Source organism: Equus przewalskii, chromosome 17 (genome assembly GCF_037783145.1).
Source record: "Equus przewalskii isolate Varuska chromosome 17, EquPr2, whole genome shotgun sequence".
In the NCBI taxonomy this organism is placed as follows: domain Eukaryota; kingdom Metazoa; phylum Chordata; class Mammalia; order Perissodactyla; family Equidae; genus Equus; species Equus przewalskii.
In genome coordinates, this window is record NC_091847.1 from 51,545,201 (window position 1) to 51,562,460 (window position 17,260).

At 43.4% G+C, this 17,260-nt stretch overlaps 1 protein-coding gene across 31 annotated transcripts in view; it reads left to right on the forward strand.

The window, feature by feature from the left end:
• Nucleotides 1-17,260, forward strand: part of RAPGEF4 (Rap guanine nucleotide exchange factor 4) — a 296,774-nt gene that overhangs the window by 256,784 nt on the left and 22,730 nt on the right. For all 31 annotated transcript variants that reach the window (XM_070580180.1, XM_070580182.1, XM_070580195.1 and 28 more), the window contains 7 exons: nucleotides 4,752-4,902; nucleotides 6,657-6,745; nucleotides 7,478-7,508; nucleotides 7,729-7,807; nucleotides 8,979-9,125; nucleotides 10,844-10,941; nucleotides 16,864-16,989. In XM_070580180.1, coding sequence (XP_070436281.1) covers nucleotides 4,752-4,902; nucleotides 6,657-6,745; nucleotides 7,478-7,508; nucleotides 7,729-7,807; nucleotides 8,979-9,125; nucleotides 10,844-10,941; nucleotides 16,864-16,989 — 721 coding nt within the window. The remainder of the gene's footprint in view (nucleotides 1-4,751; nucleotides 4,903-6,656; nucleotides 6,746-7,477; nucleotides 7,509-7,728; nucleotides 7,808-8,978; nucleotides 9,126-10,843; nucleotides 10,942-16,863; nucleotides 16,990-17,260) is intronic.

The window sequence follows — 17,260 nt, forward strand, 5'->3', positions numbered from 1 at the left end:
GACATCCCGACAAAATGGAATTTTCGGTAATTTAGATAAAGGGTTTTAAAAAGCTGTGATATTTTTTATTTTATTTTATTTTTTTAGAAAATTGTATTATATAGCACTCCAAACAGTGTGGTCAGCAAATATTTGAGGCTTTTTCTGTTTCCATGTCCTTGAATAGAAAATGTGGAGATCCACAATGAGTTTAAGACATGGTTCCTGCTGTTCAGGATTCTGATTTAATGCTCCTGGATAGTGCAATAAGACAAATTTTATTACCATAACAAGAGAAACTTCCAGTTAGGATTTGAACAGTCAGTAGATTTAAGAATGTTTGGTTAGTAATGGTGAGCCACTGCTTTCTAAATTGACAGGTGTTGGAAAGAGAACTGGTTGAAACTATAACAGAGAGGATCTAATTCAGACATTAGAAATTCTATGCCTTCGTGACTATCAGATTGTCAAGGCTGCAACAGCTAACTCTTGATTTTCTGTATGTGCTTTGTCTTTGAGAATTTAGGGGGATCAATTTCTACATCTCAGATGGATTTTTCTGTTATCCAACCTAACTCTGCTATGCAATATGTGTTAGCATAAAGGAATATTAGTGTCAGATAAAACACAGCAGCATACAGGTAAACAGAGTATTGGGGGAAATGAGAACTGAGTTCTAGTCTCAAGAATTCCATTGATAAATTTGGAAACATCATTTATCTCATTCTACTTCAGTTTCCTTACCTCTAAAATGGTGGAGTTGAGATAGAATCAAAGGACTTCTGCAATTCACAGATTCTATGATTCTGTGAGTCATCTGAAATCAACTCAATGTGTCAGTGATGAGTTTGGCCACTTCGACTATGATGGCCTTCTTACGTGTGTTTAAAGTAACAACTCAGTGAATAACTCTCGATTCTCTTACAGACTTTTAACTAGCACTTCATGAAATACCAGAACCATGTTATCTTTCTGTGTCTCTTTTCCCCGTGAATTCAAACAGCCATATTGCTTCTTACCTGAACCCGACAGTCCTGATGTCAGGAGTTGTGGCCTTATTCAATAGAAGTATTTCCTGATCATTTGACAAAATTATTGAATTACTATATGTTTGATGTCCTCTACTGATGTACTGTTAACATAGACACTGGCCAAGTATATACCTCAGAGAGTGTTCTTCAGATGTTAAAAGTATCTGATGTGTGTGGTACGCATTGATAATCCTTTCCAAATTGTTATTTGTCCTGGAGAAGAGTTACATTTTTAATCCACATAGGAATTTCACCATCAAATGGTTAATACATTATTTCCGTTTTAACCAGAGAAGGTAATGGTTTCTGCAACCTTCCTAAGGTGTTTGAATTTATGAACATACTATATTTGAAATGCTGGTTTTCGTAGGTTGCATTTTTGACATCCTATTGAGACAAGGAACACAGTGGGATGCTCTTTATTCTTTGGCTACTGTCTGAAGGGAGTATAGTTTTTCCCTCTCCGTAACTTTTTTGTAGGAGTTAAATAAAATCCAAAAAAATCACATGAGTCTTCTAAAACCCTGGGGAGATTGTTAGGGCAATAAGTTGAAGCCCTGGCACCTCACCTGTAACCATTTCAGGTACAATCAATTACATATAACATTCTTCTCTGTGTCCCTTAAGAATCTGATTCAACACACTGGTCAGGAACACAAAAGCAAACAAATCTTCAAGGGGAAAGGCAAGACTTTGTAAAACAAATCTGTGCTTCCTTTTGTTTTTCCAGAGGCAAAAATACTTCACTTTCGTGAGAACAGGGAGAAAGCTTCTTCCTAGTCCCTCTGGATTCCATCAGTGCTAGCTCCCAGGAAGCTGTGGAGTTACTCTTGTAGAGCTGAGGGTGCTCAGCCCTCGTTTAGGTATTCAACACACTGAGTCAGCTCTAGGAAACTTGGAACTTTAGCCAAAAAAAAAAAAAAGAAAAAGAAAAAACCAGGACTCTCTTTCTCATTAGGATTTTCCTTTCCAGATGCAATTATTCTTAATAATTTCATGAACTCAAGCACTAATATCCAGTCACTATAGCCACAGTTTGAGAGTGTGGGGGTGGCAAGAATCCCTGTCTGGATTTGTAAGCCCCGCCATTTACTCACTGTACAACTTTGGGCAGATCGCTTCTCTTTGACCCTCAGTTTCCTCATCTGTAAATATTTCCCTTCCAGGTTTGTGGAGTATTATGTGATCATGTGAGGACATTAAGTATATTTATCAATGGTAAAACTCTCCACACATTTGAAGTGTCATCATGTTAAGCCTTCCAATTGTGTGTTCTATCTTTTATTGTACACAAAACACAGATTTCCCCAGCAGGAAAGAGAACAGGAAAAATCTTTGTCTTAACCCACAGAGATAATGTCGATTGAGTTATCCTATCGTGGGGCTTCATAGATTAGCCACAGGTGTGCTGCTGATGTTGCTGTACCCAACACACAAGCATTTGCATTGCTTCCTTGAGTCCAAGTCAAAATAATCTGGAAAGTTAGAATTATATCCATTTGATATCATCTTGATAATTCAAGCCTCATACCAGTGGGAAAGAATCTCTCCCTCCCTCCCTCTCTCTGTCTCTCTTTCTCTCTCTGTCTCTCTCCCCCTCCCTTGGGTGAACCAGTACAAATTTTTCAATTGGTCAAGAATTACTCTTTTGGTACCCACCATGTGCCTGACTGTGCTGCTAGGTACCATAAAAAGTAGTGATACAATGTAGAGAGCCCAGCCATGCAATTCTTTGGAAGGAAAACCTGAGTTATACATACATACAAGCAAGAGACCAAAGGGTTAATCAAAAAAGAAATAATTTTCACATAAAGTGATCTTTCTTCCCTTTTTTTATTGTAAGCTCAGAGAGAATTGTAGCAATACAGGTTGAGCAATTTTCTTTTTTATGAATCCCGTGCTCAATTTATGAAAGCCGTTTTGCAACCCATTTACATGCAGTAAACCTTTGCTTTAAGGTTCTGTCATTTACCTTGATCATGATTATTTATAGTCCCTTTAGAAAAGACCCTTTACTGGTTTAGCTCTCAAACACAGGACTGCCACCAGGCAGTTTTCTACAGTGCTTTTAAGTCATGGTCGTAAGATAAGGCACAGCCGGTCTTTTAGCCATCTATAAGAAGCAAACCTGTTGAAATTAGGAGTCTTGGATTCAAAAAACCAACTCTACACTCTCACTGTGTAATCCTGGCCCTTTGTGCTCCTTTACTGTCAGTTTAGCCAGCCCTGGGGATCTAGTGGTTAAGATCCGGCGCTCTCACCGCTGCAGCCTGGTTTCATTTCCCCACCGGGGAACCACACCACCCCTCTGTTGGTTGTCATCCTGTGGTGGCTGCATGTTGCTGTGGTGCTGAAAGCTATGCCATGGGTGTTTCAAATGCCAGCAGGGTCACCCATGGTGGACAGGTTTCAGTGGACCTTCCAAACTAAGACAGACTAGGAAGGAGGACCTAGGTACCCACTTCTGAAGAAACTGGCCATGAAAGCTCTGTGAAGAGCAGCGGAGCATTGTCTGATACAACACCAGAAGGCGAGAGGATGGCACAAAATGACCAGGCAGGGTTCCGCCCTGCTGTGCACAGGGTCGCTAGGAGTCAGAAGCAACTGGACGGCACTAAGAACAACAAACTATCAACTTGCTCTCTTGTAGAAAGGGAATGATCTTTTCATCACGAGACTATAAAGGACAGCTTAACTGAAGTACTCTATGTGCAAGTTACAGTGTAGGTTATACAGAGGAAATTATTCCATGAACTAATTGACTATCATATGAACTCTTATAAACTACTGACAAAGGACTGGTATGTCTAATCTACAGTCTTTCCTGATCCCATACTGTATTCTCCCTACTGTAATCCACAAGACAATGAAAACAGAGAGCAGGGACCTTTACCTGACACATGTAGTAGGCACTCAATTAAGTATTTGTGGTATTAATGGATAAATAAAATTTCTAGATGAAAGCCACTGTGCTAGGCATGGTACTGAATAGAAGACCAATAATATATCATCCCAAGCCTCAAGGAGCTTATAGTTTAGTTAAGATGGCTAGCCGTAAATAAACAAAAAGCCAATGAATTAAGTTGTGGTTTTAGACAAGAGAAGAAGGAATGATAGAAAAAGTGTGTTTGAGTCCCTCACCAGAAGATCGATACAGCAGGAACCTTTCCTCATCCTAACTCTGGGTGAGCTTATCTTCTTCTGTGCCCCCCTTCCCTCCCATATGCTCTTTGTATCAGTCAGTTACACAGGACTAGATGCCCACTCAGAAGGGTTTACCTGAAATGTATATAATAAAGGGGACTATAGAGATGTGTGCAGAATTATGGGACCCAAAAAGAGGTGGCAAGGTACGCAGAGGCAAGCAACAGCAAGAAGCGTTACCACCTCTAGAGGTGGAGGGTATGCAGGGAATGTAATCGGAGAGAGAACTTAATCAGGCAGAGTCTGATGGAGAGCTGGAGCTGGGCACAAGAATCCTGGTGAACACACAAGTCCAAGTGGAGCCTGCAAGTCTAACTCCTTAGGCAACTCCCAGGTCAAACACAGCAGGTGTTCACAAGGGTTTGTATGCATTTGGTCCAGAACCTTTGTGGGTGGGGCTTTTCCTGAGGGCTAAGGGAAATTCTATCAGTCCAAAAGGCTAGCTTTCTAAAGCTGAGATCCATCACTCTCTGCCTTGCAACTAACACAGTGAAATGAGTGTGAAATGGCTAAATGTCTTCCTTGACTCCTTGGCACTTACCATGCACAGCCCTCACAAGGTACAGAACAGGAGAAAATGGATTATGCCCTCAACAATAAGAGACGAGTCATCCGGCTGGTTTTACAGTGGGCCGCCATGTATGGAGACGTCCTACAAGAGGATGACGTAGCTATGGCTTTCCTGGAGGTAAGCAGGAGTCATCCCATCCAAGAATAAATACATCTTTGTTCCACAATACAGGGACTGCCCAGGCAGCTTCCCTGGAGAGACTGTAATTGCAAATTCTAGACTTCGTTAACATATCCATTCATCAAGAAAGTACTTTAAGAAAAGTAAAGAAGTAAAAACATCATCCATTACCCTGCCACTTGAATTCAATAACTGCTAGCATTTTAATGTATTTTCATTTGATCTCTTTGTCCTTGTCTGGTTTCTGTAGTTGTAATCACAGAGTACTCATCACTGTGGAGGCTGCTTTTCCACTTAACTTTATATGAGGATTTTTCTGTGTCATTACAGTCTTTCTAATAAAAATTTCTAATGACCTTTGAGTAGCTATGCCTCAGATATGTTTATTTTTTCCTACATTGTTGAATATTTACACCATTACCACTTTCACCTTCCTAGAATAATATCGTAGTACGTATTTTTGTGCAAGTAGGACTGTCCTTGGTTACATTCCTGCAAGTGGGATTACTAAATCAAATCGTAGATTTTGAGCAAAGTGAAGCAGATAATTTTATTGAAGAATTATACTAGGACATTGAGGTAGTTCTGAAGAGATGTAATTTATTTCATCAACACTACTTTAAGCTGAGCTTTCCTGTTCCTTCCCCTGGCTCCAGCCCCACATTGCAGCCTTGACCCTGGCATTTAATCCTTGATGACTCACTCCAGCCTCCAAAACTTACATGAGGACCTTGCTTCTGTGCAGGCAAAAGGCAATGTGGCTTCTATTTCAAACTTTATCAGTCTGTCTGTTCAAGAATGAATTATCCAAAAGAAACATACCCTCTCTCTTCTTTTGAACGTGTCATTCGGCAGGCAGAGAGAGGTGAGGCAGGGAGAAAGGACGGACTGTGAGAGTCCATCAAGGCTGTGGAATGAAGTATTTTGAAAATATAAAGGCATAATAGTAGCTTGGGGCCATACATTGACTCATGGCCTCTACCCATTGAGTAAAGAACCATTTTGCAGATGAACCAAAGTGGCAATTCAGCTGGCACTGCCACAGCTCTCATGTTCTTCTGTGGAGGCCACTGCTCCTGAACAGAGCAGGGCACAGCTGCTGCTGCTCTGTAGTCAGGACAGTTCCCAGGACGTCAGTAAAGAGACCTGAGCTGGTGGCACAAACTCCGCTCAGCATAAATTCAGTACAGTGCTGAAGACCATGGCTGCATTTTTACCACCACCAAGTAACCACAACTAATAGTAAATATTAAATAACAAATACTAAAATAATATTCAAAATAAATACTAGAGTTTTCCTGAAAAAATTTTGAAGTGGAAAAGTGCTCTTAGGGTAAACTATAAAATGACCCATTCCAAAACATTGCATTACATTGCCTTTCATATAAATATGATATACACAATTCATTTGCAATTTTTTTAATTTAAAATTTTTTTTATTGTGGTAAAAGATATTAAACATGAAATTTGCCATTCTAACCAGTCTAACTTTACAATTCAGTGGCATTAATTACATTCACAATATTTTGCAACCGTCACCACTATCTATTTCCAAAACTTTGTCTCACTTGCAATTTTGAATTTAGACAAATTGTAACATTTTCTTCTTCTTTTTTATCTCCAGTCCATGAAACCATGATCTGGAGACACTAATGGAGCAGATGACACAGGGGTGTGTCTTTATTGCTCTTTACAGAATTATGTACCTTTTGCGGTTCTTGTTAAAAGCCTGTGACCTTTGCCAATTACAGGAGTTTTATGTGTCTGTGTCAGATGATGCCCGGATGATTGCTGCCCTCAAGGAGCAACTGCCCGAGCTGGAGAAGATCGTCAAGCAAATGTAAGGAGGGGCTTGGCTCTGGGGTGTGCTTTCATCAAGTGAGCGCTTGCCTCTCAATCACAACATCTTCCGAAAAGTCCTTCCCCCAAAACGGTGAAAGCCACACAGTGTTCTGATTTGGGCGGAGTGGGCCTCAGGGGTAGATGGTGCAGTAAGGCCAGATGAACAAAAGGACTGAGATTCTGCTCAGCTGCCTTCTGTGCTGGGCTGCTGAGAGAAAGCCTGGAAAGGCAAAGATCCTCCTCTGGGGCATCTAACTCAAGAAACTTGGGTCCCTTTGGTTCCGAGGAGTGAATCCAGTAATAAAATGGTCAGTGGCATTTAAAGACAGCTTGAGGGGAATTACTTAGATGGAAAATTCGCTTTCTGCTGCCATAGCTGTTGATAGTGAATATTTGCGTCCTCTCAGTAAAAATGTAGATTTTCGCATGCTGTTCCTTGAGCCATAGATTAACTACTAGAGAGAGTGTGCGCTACGAGATACTTTGAAAACGGGAAACCCTGGCTTTTAACATCGTTCTGCAAGAAATCAGCCTGTGACAAGAGCTGATCTCTTTGCTCTCTCCTCTGTGCTTTGGTCTTTTAGTATTGACATAAGGAGGCTCATGTTCCCTCCTGAAGGGCTGCTGTGATTTCATTTTCTAACATAAGATTAAAGTTATATGCAAATGAAGCAATTTAAAATAGTAGTACCAGTGGTATTAAATAATGTGCTTTCTCTGTTTCTCGTAGTTCAGAAGATGCAAAAGCTCCACAAAAGAAGGTAAGTGGCCACCGATTCGGATTGTCTAGTTGTGCCCTGTAGAATGTCAGTTCTCCAGAAATATGGTGTTGCACTATATGAAAGTGGTGTTTTTATAAATACAAAATATGTTATCTTCATTTCTTGACTCTGGCTGCTTCTCAGATCTGTTTCCTCTGAGTTGCAAATGTGCTTCAGTCGTTCTCCTCGTATGGCATTTGCTGTCGTATTATTTTTACAGCACAAAGTTCTTTTGCAACAGTTCAACACAGGCGATGAGAGAGCCCAGAAGCGCCAGCCTATCCGTGGCTCTGATGAAGGTGAGAATTCTCTTGCAGCTCACGGCTGTGTAGGTTATGTAAAGTCAGAATGAAATATCCCCTCTGGGAATCATCACCTTGGACCCACAGAATAGCTTTTCCTGGGGTGCCCCCTTTGCCCTCCAAATGGTTTGCTTAGAAGTGCCCTTTTGTGTTCCAGTTATTTATGTTCTTGAACTCCGTGCCTGGAGCTGAGGTGCTTGTCCACACTTCCCTGATTCTGCCTCTCCCTCACTACCACCTTTCCTTGGAGGAAAGAAAGATGACCTCAGGGACCAGTTGTTAAGGTTGCCCACCTCTTGGAAGAGCTGGCGGAAGGTGGCTGGCACTTTGCAGATACCTGGCAGAGGTGGGGTGCCAGGGTCATCTGCAGAGCAGGCTCCTGCCCAGGGAGAGTGCTCTGGCCCTGAGCACAGCCCTGTTAGCAGCCATCAGGGAGGTGCAGATGCAGCCTATTCTTGTTTGGTTGGATAAATTTCTCCAAAAAACCAAAGTAAAATTAATAACAATGACAAAATTTTCATTTTAAGCCACAAGTGAATCTTGCAATTTAGGAATGCCTCTAAACCCAAGAATTACTGTAGCTGGAATTGCTTCCAGGATTTGTGTGTTCAGAGGTCAGCCTGTGGGTGCCATATATGGATGTGCTGGGCTAAATACAAACCAAGCCATGTGGCCCAGCCCCAAAGTCTACAAACCAGTGAACAAGTGAGCAGGAATGTCAGCATATGTTCTCGGCCCCAGACAGAAGCTCCCCTGTTTGCAGAGGTGTTAATGTTGGCTCCCCCCACCACACTGGGCACCAGCAATCTAGTTATCAGCCTACAGCACAGCACTTCCTGTATTGTGAAAAAGAAAAGCTCACAGACCAGGGCTGACACAGAAAATTGGCCTAAACATATTTCTCATTTTTCCCATCTTTGTTGGGTTTTTGCAAATATCTGTTGTTGTTTTTAATTGGGGATGGCAGCCTTACCTTAGACCAATGCTAAGGTGAGGAGTTTGGGGAGGGGGCAGGCATAAGCATAAACACTTGCGTACAAGTAAATACAATACTAAGAATGGCAAGATGATGCAAGTATTGAAGGATGTCTAAACATTTTGCATAGCTTATGGTTTTCTTAAGAATTCCAGGGACCAATTTACCACATTGTTACTGCCTTCCCAATAGTTCTGTTTAAGGTCTATTGCATGGACCACACCTACACAACCATTCGGGTGCCGGTGGCCGCCTCAGTGAAGGAAGTCATCAGCGCAGTTGCCGACAAACTGGGCTCCGGAGAAGGCCTGATCATAGTCAAGATGAGTTCCGGAGGAGGTAACAGCCCATCCAATAGAATATCCCATCCAAACAGAAACCCCGCCAGGGGGTAGCATGGCCCTTCCAAGCTGATACAAGGGGACAAATCGGTGCTGTGGGTGCTCCCACAGATAACAGAAATAATGCGGTTAGAGGTGGGCTGGATAAGTATCTAACACCCCCTATCTTGTAGGCACCCACTCTAAAGCAGGGAGAGGTGAAGAGATCTATCTGAGCCAGCTGGACTGAGGACTCTGGTGTGGATGTCAGCCTGGAGTTCTTTCCATATAAACTCTAAACAAAAAAGGTTAAAGCCTGGAGCTCTGAGAAATGTAGACCCTAAGAGGGCATCTAGGTTAACAAGCTAAAGTCTGAAGTTGCAGGCAGTCAGAGGCTACTTCTTTTTAGATGGTGATGGTTTCCCTCCTTACCCAGTAGAGAGGGCAGAACCCAGCTCACTGAACGAAAGGAGGAGTATTTTCCCCAATGGGATTGCCTGATTACTCTGTGCTTTCCTGAAATGTCGTTTATTCACATTTACTGGCCACTTAGTGTGGCCATGACAGGAAAGGATGAGTTAGACACAGCCCCCACGTTTGCTGGTGAGAAGGTAGACAGTAAATAAACAGCTACAGTCCGTGCTGGCAAGAGTCCAGGAATGGTCAGCAAGTGTTGCTGTGAGAGCCTGGAGAAAGGAGCAGTAAGGTTCATTTATCCAGTAATGGTTTGATAGCCATTGGGGGATCCGACAGGATCAGGTGAGCCATTTCTGCCATGTTTAAAGGCAAATGATTCCACCGATGTAGGATTTTAAAGTGCATCTTGGATTCCAGAGATCCCCCCTTCCATTTCTGTGCCAGCTGCACAAGACCCACGATGTCTGCCCTCGCGGAGCCTTCTGACGCAGTCTTCCCCTCACTCTCCCGGGTCCCTCCCTCACTTCCTTCAGGTCTTCACTCAAATGTCAGTGTCTCACCGAGGGCCCCCGTCCTTTCCTTGATTCCCTTTCTAAAATCACAGCCTCTCCCCTTTACACATACTTCCTGGCCTGCTTCCCCGCTCGATTTTCTTCTCCTCATCACTGCTCACTCTCTAATATATTTATCTTGTTCACTGTCTGCATCCCTCACTATGATGTAAGCTCTTTTTGGACCAGAATTTTTTTCTGTATTGTTCCCTTCTGTATTCTCAATGCCTAGCTAGAGCAGCGTCCAGCATGTAGTAAATGCTAAGTAAATATTTATTGAATGAATTCAGTTTGGAATAAAGAGGCTTAATCTGGGTAATGCGGTTGTCCTCTGAATTAGGGAATATGTGAAAAAATGATAATAAATTTGCATCTAAATGCATGTGGGATCTCAGAAGCTAAGTTTTCTAAAAGTGGTCTTTCCATCTCCAAAGTGCTGGGCGTTATTACCATCTGGAAACATAACTTGTTACATAAATAGCAAGTGTGGTTTTTGTATATCATTACGGTTGGAGCACAGTACTGGGTGAATTGACTCTCCGGTATTTCCATTCCTGTTTGTGGTCATTTCTGATGGCATCCTGAGTGTCGTGTGCTATGTGAATGCTGCGTCCTTTTTATCCAGCGGGTCCCTTCAGTACTGTATTTTATGCAGTCGCTCTGCATGTTCCGGTAAATCACTGAGCTGGCAATTTGTTGGTGTGATTAGAGCAGTGCTGCAAATCTCAGATGCATTTAATAGGCAATCTCATGCTTTTTATGTTCACAGAAAAGGTGGTGCTCAAACCTAATGATGTTTCAGTATTTACAACGCTCACCATTAATGGACGCCTGTTTGCTTGCCCGCGAGAGCAATTCGACTCACTGGTAGGTGTGGATGGCCTCCTTGGCGCAGCGTCTGCAATCAGAAAAACTTGTCTGCAGCTTAATTTTGCAGTCACGTTGGACCTAGTTGCTAAAAAATCTTGAATGCTACGTGGCTTTTTCTTTTTCTGCGGTCTATTAGGTAAGCCTCAGGTGTTCATTTGAGATGCTCTGATCTTTAGATTTCCTTTGGTGGAAATTAGCCAAGGAGCACCACTATTGGGACATCATTCAGCTTTCAGAACTCTTTGTAGTCATTCCTCTCCTTGAAATGTCTCCAGTTTAAATATTAATATTAAAAATCTGAATACTTAGGCCAGGATGGAAATAATTTTTTTAAGACAAGATATGATTTATCATACTCCGGGGATGTAGATATGCATTATGGCAAAGCTACTCTCTGGTCTAAGAAAAGTGCTCTTCCCAGAAAGTTCTCTCTGTCTTGTGTAGGAAACACCAGAGGCCAGCAGTCCTCTCTAAGTCTCTGAAACACTTGTTCCCAGCCACACAGAGCTCTCTGTGGATAAAGAATTAATTGGCTCGTGCTAGTAATTGAATCGCCTACTCTCTTTTATGCAAGTGGTAGGGTTCACTTCTATTTATCCTATAAAAATTAGGCACACATTCACAACAACATGGATGGACTTTGAGGGAATTATGTTAAGCGAAATAAACCAGATAGAGAAAGACAATCTCTGTATGACTCCACTCATATGAGGAATTTAAACATGTGGACAAGGAGAACAGATTAGTGGCTACCAGGGGAAAGGGGGGGGGTGGGGGTAGGCACAAAGTGAAGGGGTGCACCTACAACACGACTGACAAACAATAATGTACAAATGAAATTTCACAGGATTGTAAACTATCATAAACTCAATAAAAATTAACTTAAAAAAAAAAAGGCAGCTCCTCCCACCTGTACCTACTGGGCTTCCTATTCCACTTGCCAGAGCCCTGACCCGGTTCAGGCCCTCAACTCACCACTGTCCTCAGGATACTGGGCTAAGGGCTTGAGCAAGACAGAGCTGTGGAGGCAGGAAGGGGGCACTGTGGGCTCGGCCCTGTGGTTCCAAGGTGTAAAGAGGGCATTGCAACTTCGCACCAGCTCAGCCCACCTGCATACAGAGCCCATCAGGTCCAGGCCATGGGGGAACCCATGCCAGGTGAAATGTCTGCCTTGGGGCTCAGTGGGCTGACCATTCTGCCTGAACCATTCACTGGCTCCACCCATAATCTCCTGGAGCAGAGAGTAGGGCTGCTGCCTTGCCAAAAAAAAAAAAAATTAGGCAGAGAGGTGAGTAGCTATTAAAGAATCTTTAAAAGCCTGTTGGGCCAGCTCAGAGGATAAAGAACTAGTTTTTTCCATCTTTGGACACACAGGGCTTCTTTATTAAGAAACATGCAGGGGCCCGCCCGGTGACCAAGTGGTTAAGTTTGCGCGCTCCGCTTTGGCGGCCCAGGGTTTCGCTGGTTCGGATCCTGGGCGTGGACATAGCACCGCTCGTCAGGCCTCGTTGAGGCGGTGTCCCACATGCCACAACTAGAAGGACCCACAACTAAAATATAAAACTATGTACCAGGGGCTTTAGGGAGAAAAAGAAAAAATAAAATCTTTAAAACAGGGAGAGAGATATGCAACACAGGAGCTAGAGGTAAGGTGTATCGTGGGAGATCGTTTACCTGCATGGCTAATACGTGAATATGTTCACCTTTAATGAAATCAGAGTCTATAGATAAACCAAGATTCCCCTCCTTGGACTTTTTAGAGCTCGTTTTAGCCTCATGGTAATTCTGATTTTCTGATTTGAGGAGAACCCTCTTTTTGCATTTTTGTGCACTCTAGCACAGTTAAGTGGATTTTTGCAATATCTTGAATTTACCTGGAGAAGAACTTGGCAAATGTGGCATTTGTTCTCTTACCAATGCCTCCTCCCTCGTGGCCATGAGCACCCTGGCCTTGCCTCACCCACTGGTGCTATAAGATCTGAGTCTACTCATAGTCCTTTTCATATATTTTTTTAGTCAACTACATTCATTGCTTTTTAAAAAATATTTCTCAAGATTGAAGGATTGGAGGGAAAATGTCGTGAGTTCTGCTGCCCTCTCCTGGAAATGAGAGCCATCAAAAGCTGGTTTAGCCATAGCCCCGTTGAAGGTGCTACGTGATGTTTCTGCCAGGCGTGCTCACGCCTCTCTTGCCAGCTAGTTCTTGGCCCCAGTGTGCAACACCGTGGTGCGTGGATGGAAAGTGTGGACCGACTCCAGCTCCCTGGGGGGCAGATACTAACTTTGTCAGCCTCTGTTTATGTGCACATCATCCTGCAGCCTGCAAGTTCTTGGTCCTGGCTAGGCTTCCATTTTAAGGCCTGAGTGATTGAAAGGAATTCACTTTGCAGCCAGTACCTGGACTTGAACTTGTTTAACTTCTTCCCTGTGGGTGCTCTGCTGTTCAGTAGGCTGTGAATTATGTCATCATCCTAAGGAGCGGTCAAACCTTACCTGTGTCACAAAACGGTGGACACAGAGCTCCTTTCCTATCTCTCTCAAGATTTCTCTGAGGGCAGTCCTTCTAGGAAAAATCACACACAGGATGACTGCAGTACAAAATGTTGGCCAAACCCTTTATTCATCAACACATACTTCTGAAGCATCTGCTTTATGCTGTGTGCTGTGCTAGCTTCTGTGTGACACTAGACCAATGTCCTGGAGCCTCTGTCCTTACCACAGTCATGGTCAAGATAGGGAGATGAGATGAACGCAAACAGCCTGGAACAGAACAAATTGTGGTGCTAAGTTGTGTTGTCTAGAGTTAGTAGAGTGCAGTGATGTATTCCAGTTGCTTGAGGGTTTGGATTCTGGAGCTTTACTCTCCAGACATTTTGTTGAAGCATAAATATTAGTACAGAGCCAATTACAATAAAATCTCATTGTACTGCAATTTGGTTCTACTTTTATCCAGTCACGGATTCCTTAGACTTTTATTTAGTGCCTACTCCATCATTCCAGGCATTGTGGATGGTTCTGGCTCTGGGTTGGGCTTGAAGACGAATCCATCATGGTGCCTCAAGGAGCTCACAGTGTATTGAGGGACACAGAGTGTAACAAGAATCTAATATGACAAGTGCCATTGTGGAGCCAGGCACAGAGGGAGTGCAAGCATGAGCTAGGGTGGCAGCTCACTTTAGCCATCTCTTTGTCACTGATAATCAGCACATCCTTTCTTATGGCTCAGCTTCCTCATCTGGAAAATGGGAAGGTAACAACACTATTCTCCCAGTCACCACCATCCAGCCTCAACAAAGAAATTAGTTCTCACCAAGAGCAGAGAAGGAGAGTCTGTGGGAGTTCTGTGCCTCCACGTAGGCAGTTTTCAGATGTCTGTTTAAGGCAGACCCTACATAAGCTCTGTGGCGCCTCACCTGCAGGAAATTTCCACAGGGATTTCTATGAGAAAATGGCCCAAGGAGATGTTTCCTAGGGGCCCAGGGTCAGCATGTAAATTCCCCACGTGAGATACAGGGACACTCTTTGCTGCTCAGATGCCTCTTCAGTGTGGTTCATGGAGGGAAAGGGTCAGCCTGCCCTTTGCAAAGGAGGGAGGAGGCTTGGTGAGCCCCCTCACCTCGAATAAAACAGGACTTTCTGTTATTCTCTCAAAAGGGATGCAGGAATGATAGACCAGCATCCACAACTGAAAGAATTTTATGTATTTCTTGATATTGGCATCTTCCCTGTGGTAGTTGGGTAAATTTATCCCCTGTATGAAAAGCCATTAAGGCTTCAAGGAAAACAGGTAGGGAGCTAGGTTGACTGGGGAGAGAGCCAACCTAATGAACAGAGTCGGAGAGGCAGTTCCACAGAGGAGCAGAGGGGCTGTGTTCACAATAGCAGTTGCAAGAGGGAAGGGAGAATGTGGAGAGCCAGTCACAGCCTGAGAGGGCATCCTCAGACCTCGCATTTAAAAGCTTCCCCCAATTTTCTACCTATGACCTACCCTGCTTGAGACCATTCTCCTTATTTGCTTCCATTAGCTACTTTGCCCATCAGCTTCAGGTCTGTTCCCTAAGTTTCAAAACTTTGGAGCAATTGTTTTCCCTCCTTGCTCTCTGTCCCCTGCAGGGAGTGAATCAGGAACAACAGTCTTTAGCTCTTACATCCAGGTGTTGTGCTGATCACACGTTCCTATGCCTTTGCATTGCTGGAGCGCATCTAGGAAGGAACTAATTTGAGGGGGAGGGAAGGATAGGGACCCTCTCTGTGCCAGGCACTGTGCTTACCTGCTGCACTTAAATTATTCCCATCTAGTCCTCTTAACAAGCCTCGGTACTAGGTACTGTGACCCCAACTTCCCAGAGCTAGAAACATTCGAGCCATTAGGGAATCAGTCCTGTGTAGTTAGAGTGAGGTTTACATTTAGAGTCTGTTGCTCCCTAAAGCTGGCACTAACCTGGTCTATTGCAAAACCTAATCTCCTCATCTGGTACTCAAAGGTTTTCTAAAAGCTGTTCGAGCTGTCCGTCTGGTCCCTGAGCTCTCTGTTCCTGCCAAACGAGTCTCATGACAGCTTCCCCACCGTCAACGCCTCCCTTGCCATCCTCCAACCTGCAACAGACCATCCTGTAAGCTCAGGGAACACCTCGCTGTTCTAACTCACCTGAGTTCGTCTGCTTCTCTTTCAAAGTCCAGCTTCTTTCTCCGAGAACCTCTTCAGGCCACACATTCATTCCAAATGCCCACTAACTCTCAGAAAGCCCGTTCATCTTCCCTCACCTGTTTATCTGTGTATCTGGGAGCCAGGTGTGTGTTGGTCTGTCCCTTTACACGTGCAAATGAATGCTAGCAGCTGACTGTTTATTGATATGCAGTGCGGTACTTACTGGTCAGGGGAGACTCCTCTCTTAGTCTGCATGCTTTTAAACGCAGGAACCACCCACATGCTGAGTGTGTAATTTCTTTAGTGTCCAGAGTGCAGTGGCCATTTGTAGAATGTAATGGTTATGGGCAATGATGATAATAATGATGATGATGGAATTTGCACATTATTACTACCTCCAGCCTAAATATTGAATATCCAGATATGGTTAGCATGATATTAGGGAGATTCTCTTTCAATTCATGTGACTTCTGTAACTTTGCAGTTATATTTTAGATCAGTAGGTATTAATATATTATATATAAGTTTCCAATGTACGCAAATCATTCATCTCACTAAGGAAAAGCGCTGTAAATCATTTCTCAAAATAAAAATGCGACTAGTAAGGTGGATGGAATGTTTTGACCCGGGGTCTTCTGGAGAGTAGCAGAGTTTGGTTTTCTGATACCTGGCCCCAGACACCATAAGCATGTGAATATCATGCCTAATCCAGCTTCTCCCAGTGGGTGGAGGAATCTCAGTACACAGAGCCCACTGTCACCTGGTAACCCCTGGCAGTGTGGGATAAGAGATGGCGATGCAGCAACCTTCCACAGTCACCAGCCCCTGCAATAGGTAGCAGCGCTGGGGCTGAGTGTCCAAAACCGCCATGCCAGTACCTGCTTTGGGACAGCTTCACTGGGAAATAGGAGGGAAAAATCTCTAAGAACTTCTGACATCTTTACCAGGGAAAAGGAATCATTTCCAGGGAACTCTCAGCTCCAGCCGAAGAAAATCTGCACAGATCACTCCTCCCTGAATCTTCTTTGCCAGGGTCCACATTTTTCAGTGAGTGGAATTGATTCTAGGGACGATGATGACTATAAAAATGGCATGGAAGCAAGTGAGCATTAAGAGCAAAGGCATTTTTATCCTCTGGGCAAAATCAAAGTTTTGAGATCTTCCTGAAAGCGTTTCCAGAATCCTTTCCCCTCTGAAACTCCTTAAGGCATTCAGCACTAAGTCCTTGACTATTTTGAGGTTTTGATATATTTTTGCATTATTATTCATAGACTCCCCTGCCAGAACAGGAAGGCCCAACTGTTGGAACAGTGGGAACTTTTGAACTGATGAGCTCCAAAGATTTAGCATACCAGATGACAATTTATGATTGGGAACTCTTCAACTGTGTGCATGAGGTAAGGCGCTCGATTGGGAGCGTTAGTAGGTACCAGAGCAATTCGAGATGAAGTCTGCTGGCATTGCTCAACTGCAAATGTTTATACGCACTGCCGTATGGAAACCACATGACGATTTTTAAAATATTTTTATTAATAAAGCCTGCTATAAAGCCTTTGAGTGTGAAAGAAAAATTTTTATGATTTACAGTAAGCTCTGTCTTCCTGAGTCTGTTAAGCCAACAGCACCGGGGTTTATATGTTTAACAAGCCTCATTGAAGCCTTTCAGAT